General features: G+C 37.0%; 1 protein-coding gene across 4 annotated transcripts in view; it reads right to left on the bottom strand.

Annotated features, from left to right (window-relative positions):
• Positions 1–12194, bottom strand: part of DROSHA (drosha ribonuclease III) — a 103146-nt gene that overhangs the window by 47665 nt on the left and 43287 nt on the right. For 3 of the 4 annotated variants that reach the window (XM_037530351.2, XM_037530354.2, XM_037530353.2), the window contains 4 exons: positions 10480–10649; positions 6128–6252; positions 4430–4529; positions 3118–3225 (listed from right to left, as the gene is read on the bottom strand). In XM_037530351.2, coding sequence (XP_037386248.1) covers positions 3118–3225; positions 4430–4529; positions 6128–6252; positions 10480–10649 — 503 coding nt within the window. The remainder of the gene's footprint in view (positions 1–3117; positions 3226–4429; positions 4530–6127; positions 6253–10479; positions 10650–12194) is intronic. The other variant, XM_037530352.2, reaches the window with a different exon arrangement.

The following is a 12194-nucleotide window of genomic DNA, read 5'->3' as shown; positions in this document are numbered from 1 at the left end:
CCGTATTTATCAACAAAATGACCACCTAAAAACCATTCTGGAATAAGGAAGAGCCCAAATGCATAATATTCACAGCAAAATGTACTCAGCTTGAGTCACAAGTCAATATTAAGTTCATTTACTCTTGTCATTTTCCCCAAAGTCATTTTTATCTTATGCTAAGTTTTTGCATTTAAAATTTGAAGTTGGTAATGAATGAGTTGAGGAGCAACACCTCCAAATTCTCTCAAGATGGCATTTCTTTAAGTTGATGTTTTATACTCAGTGCATGTAACAATTTACTTTCACAATCCAAGAATATTCACTGATGGTGAAGTAATATTTAATATGTCAAGAAACAGATACTTCCTGCAGTTCTAACATTGAGAGCTAGAGAATATCTCTACAACGATTTGATTTGTGTGTGTAAGGACTCTTTCACTAAAACATGCTGGCTTTATGATTTTATTTTTGCTGTTAACAGTCCCCAATCCCACCACCCCCACATTGCTACCGTGTTCAGATTTCTTTCTCTTCTGCTTTAAGCAAGTTCTCAGGTAGCTGGATGGCTCACTCCATATAAGCAGCACTTTTTTTTTAAACAAACTATTAAGTTGTTCCTGTATGCAGCACTGAACTCATAAGCAGTAATTTATATTCTTTACTAAGTCTTTTACATGTGAGGATAATTTTACTGAAATCTTAAAAGCCTTCCATTAGGAAGACCAGAGAATGGAAGCATGGCTTCTGAGCAGGTGGCAGTTATCTTTGGAAGTGTGGGAGTCCTACAGGAGGAGCAACTATTATTAGATGAAAACATATTCACCCTCAAAGAGTTTAAATCAAGATAAGCTTCTTTGACCAGTTCATCAAAGGAACTGATAGGGAGTTTTTGCTTATCCATCTCAAAACGGAATGTCAAGTATGATAAACAGAGAGAGAGATATCAGAGTCCTTCAGTTGCTCCTAATCTGAGGTGCCAGAGCAATGGTGACACAGCTAAAGAACATAAAAATGCAGTGGACCAACTACTTAGCACCCTTGTTTTACCAAAAGAAAGGGAAAGGGGCTCAGTGTTTTTAAAAAAGTGTATCCAGTGGAATGAAACTGCCGTAGGGACTGCTACATGGGGGTGGGGGGTAGGATATCAAGTACAATGGGAATGGGATATATTCTCCACCCACAACCCACAACACCCACCAGTCATTTTTTATCTTTTTACAAATTAGGGCTCCACAGGATTTTGTTTAAAAAAAAATGTTAACCAAAAAGTCAGATTTAAAAACCACTGAAGGGGGCCTCCTTGGTGGCGCAAGGGGTTAAGATGCAGCCTATGAAGCTTTCCGCAGCCACTGCAGCACGAGTTCAATCCCCAGCCAGGGAGTTACCCACATGGTACAGCAGACCTCTCCTGACTCACCCGCTGCTCCTCTCAGCAGTGTGTTTCAGTTAATTTGCCTGTTCTGTTCCCCACTCTGTCTCTGGTGAATAGTCTCACCCCCACACCTCTGGCCTGTACCCCAGTTCTTGTATGCATAAATAAATAAATCTTTAAAAAAAAATAAAAACCACTGAATTAGAAGGTCTCTAGTTCTTAATGCTCACACAATTTTGTGATCTCTTCAAGCAATCACCTTTGCCTTATCACTGAGATGAACACATTTAGAGTAGACTGCTCATTTTTCTTATATTTTTAAAGAGGATTTTATGTTGGTTTTGGAGAAACAGTTACAAACAGAAAACTGGGTGATACTGCTTCAAGTGGTCCTAAGAGAATTAATGAAGTAAGGTAATTCACTTCTGAAAAGTATTTAAGGTAAAAAATATTGGTTGATGGCCATAATAACTGTGACTTAGAGGATGTAGCTAGATATCTCTACAGATGATTATTCTCAAACTATTTAGCAATTCTGCATCAATAACAGTTTATCTTAATGTAAAAATATTTAGCTTTGGATATCACATGGTAAACGAATCACAGCAATAACTTTAATTATAGAATTAAATCCTACTGTTCGATATAATTGATATAAAAAATTGATATAAAAAAAACTCATAATGATGAAATGAACACCAAAGAATGCCTGAACTTACAATACATGCAACCATCAAAACAAATAAATGGAAGCCCAGAAGAATTCTTCCAAAAGGCTGAACTCAGCAAGCTGCATTATGGACTCATAATCTGTATTATAATTCCTACAGAGTGCAATTAGGATCAACTGCAACTACAGAGTCAAGTGAAAAGTCAAAGAATATGCTGGGGTTGGTAATCTTTAATCTGGCATAAATTCTACCAACAGGGGAAGCAAAAATACTTACTAGTGAGTCAGTTATATATAACATAAATATTCCTCTACGGAGTTCATCTAAGGAAAAAATAATGTCACTTGGTTCAAATATGAAATTTAAACTGATTCTATTCATTAATGTCTTTGGTTCACAGCAACATAAGTTTGAGTCTTTGGTCTGGAAAGTGTGTACACACCGCCTTCAAGAGTCTACCTGGGGGCCTCCCCAGTGGCGCAGCGGTTGAGCACTGGGTTGAGAAGCTGCCCGCAGCCTCTGCAGCACCGGTTCGATCCCCAGCTGTTCCCCGGCCACCAGAAGATGGTCCCACATGGCGCGCAGACCTCTCCTGCCGCCCGCTGCTCCCTTCAGCAGTGTACTTCGGTCCTTCTGCCTGCTCTGCTCCCCGCTCTGGCTCTGGTGAATTCTCTCACCCTCCCGCGCTTCTGACTGTACCCAGTGCTTGTATGAATAAATAGGTGGATCTTAAAAAAAAAAAAAAGAGTCTACCTGTACAGCTGCAGGGGTCTGTCTGTTGATAAGCACCTATACATCTCATTGCAATTAGACAGGTGCATTTCTATTACAGATCTGCCTTCATTCAACATTCAGAGCCAGAACTTAGCAGTACTGAATGCCCCCTAACCCAAGCAAAAACAGACACAAAAATCTACAAGACTGACAACAAAAACAAGACCCTAGTGATAGGAAACAATTATGGTGGGTGTTCCACTTAGCTGCAAGGTAATATGTTCTGAAACACTTTTCAGAATTAGAACAACTATAATACAGAAGCCTTTTAAAGGAAGCAATATATGGGTGTAATTGTGTTCTCAGAAGCATCATCACCTGACAGACATCAGAACGGATGCCAGTTTTCCAGAATCCTTGGCTACTTAGCTCCACTGTTACTTCTCGCCTCATGGTATTCTTCTGTCGAATTTTTTGGAGTGCTTCCTAGAAAAGAACTCATTATGATGAGTAACCTGACAGTTGTAAAAGCAATATTGAGCCAAACATCAAGCATTAAAAAATAAGCTGAATTCATTATCAAATTTACATTCAGGTACTCAAACCTTTTCACATAAAATTACAATATTTTATTTGAAATGAAGGCCAGGATGCTCAAGGCCCTGGGTATAAGCCAGCCTTTCCTTGTAACCACGTAAAAAATCTAAACCAAATCTACCATTCTGGTGAGTCCAGACAAATTGTGCTTGGGATTTGAAATTAGCAGGTAAAAATTATATGCTTATCAATTCTTATGTTAGGCATTTACAGTTAAAAATAGATATAAAGTAATTTTGGTTTTGTGTGCACACAACTCAATAAAAATCTCCTAAGGAATTCTTAACAACAGGAGGCGCAAAGACTGCCACTCCCACCACCACCAAGTTCCTACTGCAGGCCAATCACTAGGAGGAAAGTTAAATGGAACACTTTAGAAGTCCGCACCAGCACCTTTTTCCCTGGGTGCACCAATCGAGGGTCACTTCAGTCAGCCTATCTAGGCCTTATTTCCCTCCTTTATAAATAAGCTGACTGGCTCCAATCACAGTCAACAACAAAGACAGAATTCAAATACGTTTCCCCACTTCAAAGCCTTGCTTTCTTACACAACCATGGAATAAAACGTTTTATTGAGACAAAAATCTGTATTGATACTGAAACCATTTGTTCTTAAAGTTAAAACGAAAACATAAATGATTCTAGAATACTGGGAAAATATTATCCATTAGTAAAAAAACATGGAGTTTGGGATATAAAATCTTATTCTGCCTTATTATACTGATAGCATATAGAGACAATATTTATCAACCTTAAAACTGAGAATATTGAGTAAAACTCAGTCACATTATATACAATCTTATTCATAATAAAAAGCTGATTCTGCAAGTTTTACACTTTCTATAAAAGATATATTTGGCCCTCAGTGACAGCAGTCTATTAAGAAGCTGGACTTCTTGGGGGGAAATGTTTCCTTAAGATACTAAAATATGGGGGGGAAGGGGAATCAGTATACTGTGAAGAGAGGAATAAAGTATCATTTTTGTAAAAGTACTTTTCTGTCTATTCTTAGAAGTACAGTGCAATGCAGCAGTCTTGAAATAAACCTGAAGTTCTTCCTCAGTAGTCACAGAAGAATGGGGTTCATACCAACCTCTCTCTGGGCCAACTTCTGCTTGTCAGTTTGTTTGACTTTGGGGCTATTTGCTAGGAGGTGGCGAAGTTTCACATAACTCTTCCACAACTTCTGGTATCTAAGGAAAAGGACAGACAGACATCTTAGACAAAGAGAAAAGGACATATTAAGTGCAATAAAAGCAGTTGTTTCAATAGGCCTGTGCAATCATAAATTGCATTCTTTTGAATATCCTTAATGGCAGCAAACCTTCACTCTAAGAAAGGATATGATTTGGGGGTTGAGGGCAGGATGACCAACAGTCATTTGGAACCTGGCAATTAAGATGGCTACTGTTTATCTGGTTTCAAAATAAGGTGTCACTATATAGATGAATTTCTCTGGGAAGAATTCCAAAGATGACACATAAAAACCAATAAAAACATGTAGTATTTCTCACTGTTACTTCTTTGAATGTGACACCTTTTATTTAAATTTGTATTTTCTGGTGTTTGTTGAAAGACCCTTTACTTGATAAGGCCTGTCAACTGCCTACACTGTAAGTAAAAGTGGGAGAGTGTTAGGAAAGAGAACCCCGTTTGTGCCGGTATCCAAGCTCTATAGCTGTGTCCATTTTTCCACTGGGAAAGGAAAAAGACAAATGGCAAATATCGATTTCTATATCTCATGACAAGAATAAGCATACTTGTAGCCAAACATGTGGTACCTGCATGGGCCTAAAGGATACTATGGAAGCCCTTGGAAGTGAAGAGAACATGCCGTCCTTTACCAATTCACACTCCTGCCAGCTCAGAGTCCACGAGAGCCTAATCACATTCTACTAACATTTTTCTGACAAGAAGGGACTTTTAAAGGATTTTCTGATATATTGAAACTGTTCCTTTCTTGGCCTTAGTTGGAGCTCTCCGTTTTGATAACAATTCTTTTAGAGAATGGAGGAAAGAAAGAAGTACTTACACAGTGCCTGCTTCACTGCTTCATACTTTTATCCAAAGGGGGGAAAAAAAGAACAAAACCCTTTAGCCTCTTCTAATAGATCAGCCAGAATTGTATTTATGAATTGAAAATCTCCCATGCCCTTTTCTCCCACTATGAATCCTTAAAAAAAAAATTAAGTCAGGAAACTGTTTAACAAAGTAGAAATCCTGAAGAACATAATGGTATATATTTCCATTCCCACACATCCTCATCTTCACCCAGAAAAATACTAACATGCCAGTTGGAAAACCCAAATGTGAAAGGCAACGTCAACGCTAAGAGTCAGATATCATGGGCATTTCCTCTCTTGGTCACCCATGATTTTGCATGGGATCTTGAGCTCTTATTAAAATGTCCCCAAAATAGAATTCTGCATAAGTTCAGCAGTGCTAAAAACCAATACAGTGCTATTTTCCTGTAGAGAGCACTGCAAAAATAACAACAACAATAAGTATAATGACAAACTAATGAAAAAAGGTTAAAAATGCACAGGACTCATGTTGACCATGTTTGCCAAGAATAATCTACTGAATAATAATTTCCTGCACTGAAATACGTTGAAGAAATACTTCAGGAGCTACCAAAACTTGTTTCATTTGGTAACCTAAATTTGGAAACACAGATCATTTCAGGTCTTAATTTTTTAAAGGAAAACAACCACTAAAGGGTATTCTTCTGCTAATTCAGGTGTTAGTAGAAGGTGAAATTGGCTAAGACAAACACCGAGAAATATCTTACTGTGGGTCTCCTGCATAACTCAACTGTGCAGGGCGTATCCCAAAGTGGACGATAATCGGAAAAGTAATCACATCGGGGTTGAACTGTTCACGATCCAGTTGATCGATGCGGACAGAACTTGGTTTCTAGAGAGAAACATCAAAGCCATTTATTCCCATAAGAAGTCTTTAAGTATTGACTTTAACGTAAGTAGGGGAGAAATTAATCGGATTTTTTCTAGGAAAGCCTCATCCCCAAAGGGAAAATGTCATTTAAAACCTTTTAATCATAGCAGCTATACTATATAAAAACTATAATGTCATTCTGTAAATGAGTCTGTGCCATTTGGCATAATGAACAATGATTTTGTCCTTTTTTGCAGCCCACAGAGAAACCTTTAGAAATTAAACTTTTAAAAGGACACCCAGTCAGATATAACTTTTCCTTAACCTCTCTAAAGGCACAGGGGAAGTATTCCACAGCACGGGGAAGAGAAGTGAGGGCTTATTCTGCTTTAATTTCACATTTCAAATGAATAGCTGACTTTTCCTCAGGACGCTCAGACAGATTTCTCTATATAGTATTTTTTTTCCCATTAGTTCTCAGTGTACCTTGTGATTCCTTTCATTCTACACTTTAAATTAGAAGGTATGGTGGCACAAAAGCCAAATGACTAAGCTTCTCTAATTATGTCCACATAGGCCACTTTTGAATTTTTAATAGAAAGCCTCATTTTTTTTCATTTCTACTAAAGGAAGAAGCGAACAGCTTGTTCCTTCTTAAGTTGCTGAAATACAAGGAGCCATTTGTAAAGTACCTTTCATCCTGAAGGCTTAAATTGGCGAAAAGATAGTAAAATCATGGAGGGTTATGTTTGAGCAACCTCCTTACACACAACTCCCAGAACTGGCCCAAATTACACACTAAATCCTTACTAGGAGATTCTGGGTCTTTGGCTCAATTGTTTTAGAGCCAAAGGCTACAGAATTGATCCAAATAGAGGCCAATAAGATTCATTGTGTTCTACAGCAATGCCCAACAGCTAGAGTCTGGCTGGTGATCTGGTCCGTACAAGAAAGAGGGGTGTCAGTGTCAAAACTGGGAAAGTCCCCAGCAACTGGGGTAAGCTGGTTACCCCAACTATAACTATATAGTCCCAGTCAGTCTTCTGACAAATTCTAGACAGTGACAAAGTAGACAGACTTCTATAAATTCATCCACAGTAGTTAAGAAACTACTTACACTTAAATCTTTAGAGTATTTAATGCAATTTAGCAATCAAAATTTCAATAATGTCTTGCAAAGCTGACCACAGCTTTCAAAAATTATTAACAATTTTGGGCACAGGTGACCTATATAAATAACATTATTTAAATGCCCATCAACAGTAGCAATAGGTTATTTAAGTTTAAGAGGTTTTCCCAATATTTTGTACATTAAAGCAGCAGGATACATTTTTGAAAGTGGAATTATACAATCATGTTTCTTTAATTTTAGATACCATGCTATTTTATCAACAGAGGAAATGGTGATTAAAGTATCTACAGTCTCTCTAAATTTATGGGAGTGAGGAATGAACTAAGTTCTAGATCTATCATACCATCTTTGTGGAAGAATATAAAATATTCTTGCTAATGGCCGAAGTATCCACTGGCCAAGGCAACATGTCTGGAGATGATTAATACTTTTAAGTTCTACATCAATAAAGTACTTACTGTATTGATAATGCCTTGAAAATTTTAATAAATTCTCCAAAATTCTTACCACTGGGAAATCTTTCAAAGCAAGAACTTCAGAGGATGAAATATGCTGTCAAGTGTACTCTTCATGTCCTCAAAAGTATACAATGAAAGGATTTTTTTTTTATATTGAATTTTCAGAGTATCTCCCTCCTTCAAAAATATTTTTAGATAAATACTAAAAAAAGAATAAATTTCAGTATGTTTCTAAGCCAGGCAGTCAAAAAGGTTTACCTTTCCTATTTCCAGTTACTTCCCAATATAAACCTTTCATCCTGACTAATCTGGCATCCTCATTATCTTCAAAACTAACCATCTACCATTCCAAGTATGTACACTTAATTACGCCAAAGATGTGTACAATTTCTCAATTTCTTAAAGATTTCATCATAGTATTTATGAAGCACCGCTGGCAGCTTAGTCCAGTGATCTCACCTACAACTCACGCTTCCCTAGCCGTGCACTTATTCAACAATTCATAAGATTCCATTCATGTACCATGAGTTTATGCCCATATATGTGTATACACACATACATGCATGCATGCATGCATGCATGCGCGCGCGCACACACACACACACACACACACACACTTCACAAGCACCCAGGTGGTTCATATAGTAATCCCTCAAAAATGAGCTGAGGAATGATAATATTGATGGGATTAATGTCATCTATGCCACTGGCCCCAAAACATACCATGGGTGAATCAGAAGCACATGGGATCCTTGGGCCCTACCGCCTGGAGAATATGGGGTGTGGTCAAGCAGGGTATTATATTTTTAAAGAGTTCTCCAATTGATTTAAGTGTTTTAGAAAAATTTAACTATGCCACAGGAAGGCCTAGGGTGAAGGTGCTTCTGAAGTGTCACGGACTCTTCAAGCAGACCCACCTAAATGAAAAGGTATGTCTCCCTCCACCACCAGCCCTGCTCATTCTCTGCCCAAGCTATGCAAATGACAGAAACATAAGTCTATGCACTGTTTAAAGAAGAAAAGTTAAATTCTGTTATACTCTCACAGTGCTATTATTTGTATATTTCTTTCAAAGTTACTTTAATGATTACTCATGTGACTCAACAGTAAAAATTATGTCTTAGTTTTAAACAAGTTTTGTGTTGAAACCCATGTTATTAAACACTTTCACTTTCTAGATTTGTTTTTAAAAAAATCTGTATTAGCTGGAATGTATTATTTGCAAATTGCAACATTTTGTTTGTGCAGATGTTACTGTCATGCTATAAAAATTGGTCCAGAGTTTTTATTTTTATGAATCAAGGCGATTAAACAACTTGGCAGCCTTTTTAAAACAACAGCTTTGTTTAAATAGATTACTGTTTCTTTACATGGAATTATTTTAATTCTCTATTTCTGGAAAATTTTATCCCTGACAAGATGCCAATATATAAAGATATTATGTAACAATAACATAAATTAGAAGAATATATCAAACGGCATTTTTCTTAGAAGAGAAAACCAGTTATCTTTTAATTCTCTGCTTTTAATGTTTGTGTTTTTACTTCAAATATTAACAGCAGACTCTCATTTAAATAAGAAACTGAACTATATAATAAATTTTTCCCTACTAAACTGACAACAATTTTTGGTAAACTAGTATAAAGAACATGAAGAAATGGGCACTGTCACACAGTACTAGACAGTGTACAAATTTTATAATCTTCCTAGAAGGCAATTTGCAATATATATCAAAAGCCTTTAAAATATGATACCTTCACCTACTAATTGCACATATAGAGCTTCTTCCTAAGGCATAAATGGACACATAGTCAAAGACACACACATACATGCACATGTATATATATATATATATATATATATATATGTAAACACACAAAAATTCAATATAGCATTGTTTATCATAGCAAAATTCTGGAGGCAACCTAGGTGCCCAACAATAGGGGTTAATTAAATTACTTAATGGTCTTTTTTTTTATTAGACACTTGAAGAAATTTAAGACTAGGGAAAAATGCCAATCTTTGTGGTAGTGGTTATTTCTGGAGGAGGATAAGAGAAATAACTGAATATTAGTGATTAATAATGTAATGCCAATTTTGCTTCAAAATAGGAGATGAGCCTATTCTAAAAAGACCAGAAAGGTGCACAGTGTCACCTCTGGAGAATGAAATTATTGATCATTTTCATCATCTCCATGGATGCATTTTTCTATTCTCCCAATTTTTTGTAGTGAAGATATGACACTTTCATACTCAGAAAAAAGGCCATCTCTCTTCCATTAAGATTATTCCCATTGTCTATAAGAATACTTTCTTCTATAGAATGTTTCTGACCCATAGTGACACTTACTTATAAAAGACAAACTTGGAACATCTATTTAGAATAATACACTTTCTTTCAAAAGGAAAAAAAAAAAATCAGATTTGGACATATTGGAAGACTTCAAAGTTCCCCATAATGGCAGAATAAATTGCTCATAAAGGAAATTTACTACTAAGTATGTATAGCACTTTTCTTACTGAATATTTAAAGGAAAAAAATTACTCAAAGGACAAGAAGCAATGGGTATGTAAATGTTCTATTACTGATTTCGTAAAACATTCAACCTAGTGAAAAAGATGGTTCTGCCTCCAAATGCATTGAACACCAGAACATACCGTTCCAGGGTTTGTGACAATCATGCCTTTACATTCTTCTGCATATTTCTGCCATTCGAGCTCTTCCCACTGAAGCATATTGGCAATCTCCTCCTCGGGCACCAGGGCTTTGCTGCACCGTAGTAAGTAAAGGAGAATCTGATGCATGGACAGCACCTCCTTCCCTCCATCTTTGTGCGAGTGGAGAAAGAAGAGAAAAACATAAGGCTTCTCAACTAACAGCCAATCATCAGCCAAGTAAGAAAAAATGAGATAATAGGGAGCAAACCAGAGCAGTCATAAAAAGGTGATTCAGCTACATTGTTTAACCAGGTGCCAAATAATGCAAAAAGCATTCGTTTCATTGATGAAAAGTCCTCATAAACCATCTCATTTATTCCAATGGCAACAACAACATTATCTATGATAAAAGGCTCTATTTGTGAGGTGTGACTATAAAAAAAAGTGCCTACCTAAATAAATTCAGAACCACCTAGCATGAAGGACTACTGTTTATAATATACAGAACCATGTCATGTCTTAAATATTTTATCATTCTCTGTAGGGTAACAGATGAAAGCTCTTTACAAGTGATGTTACTGTCTTAAAGAAATTCCATGATTTTATGAGATATTTATGGATGTTTTTAATAAGCTATTGTTGTGTTATGGTCTAATTCTTTGGTGCTAATGTGCTGCACCTGGCGTGATAAATACAGCTAAAGAGTGTGTTCTAACATCATGAAGATGATTATGGAGTTAGTAAATGGAAAAAATACCAAGCATTCTGAGGCTCACAGAGGAATCTATCACCAAGGATAGGGGATAAAAAAAAAAATCAAAGAAATAATTAACATACTTGGAAAAGGCCAATTAATCTGGTACTTGATGAACCAAAAATTATTCAATTAATGTGAGCACTTATTGGGGGTTCACAAGCTTCCGGCTGCTCTTTGGACTTAGATTCTTGGCCAACTTGTACCTCTTTTCTTTAATTAGTCCCATCCAAAGAAAAGATGAGAGTTATTAAGGTTTAGAGGACAGTGAGTACTGTCCCGGGTCACAAGATATGCTGGAAACAGAAGTACAGGCCAAAACACTTCATGGATAAACAAGGAGACCGAGGTGGAGGGGAAAGGTGGGCACAAATGAGTGTCCTGTTTGTGCTGGGATTGTTAATGGCACCCAGGGAACTTAGGATTATTGAAAAATGTAAGAGGATAAAGGATTTTTATTCAAGTTGCTGTGGCTCAGAACTTGGTCAGGCCTACACATCTGAGAAAAAGAGTAAAGATCAAAATCGCTTTTTGATGTTTCATTTTTTCAATCTCAGAGGCTACCCTGGAATTGGATGGCATCGCTGCTACAGAGTCAGTATAGATGTAGGTATACAGTCATTGATCATAAACACTTGCTCATCCATTCAACAAATACAATGAGCACCTATTTTACAGAGGCAATGCTCTCGGCACTGGAAACAGGCAAGATCTAAATAGCCAAAGCCCCCTGTAAAGCCCAATGGAAGGGAAAGTCATTATAAAACAATTCTCTAATAGATGAGGCTGAGACATGTGCCAGCAAGAGGAATCAAAGTGGGCAATACTGCAACTGTGTTTTAAAGGGTACTCAGGGCAGGCATCTTTGAAGAGTAGCTATGTGGACAAAGATTGGCAAGACCCCTCCACCCCAGGCTCATCTGGGGAAAGTAGTGTCTCTACAGGTAGAAGAAACAAAAGC

The sequence above is a fragment of the Talpa occidentalis genome, unplaced genomic scaffold (assembly GCF_014898055.3).
Source record: "Talpa occidentalis isolate TD23 unplaced genomic scaffold, MPIMG_talOcc4v2.1 talOcc4.6, whole genome shotgun sequence".
In the NCBI taxonomy this organism is placed as follows: domain Eukaryota; kingdom Metazoa; phylum Chordata; class Mammalia; order Eulipotyphla; family Talpidae; genus Talpa; species Talpa occidentalis.
The sequence above is the reverse complement of the archived record's forward strand: the minus strand, read 5'-3'. Positions and strand labels throughout refer to the sequence as shown.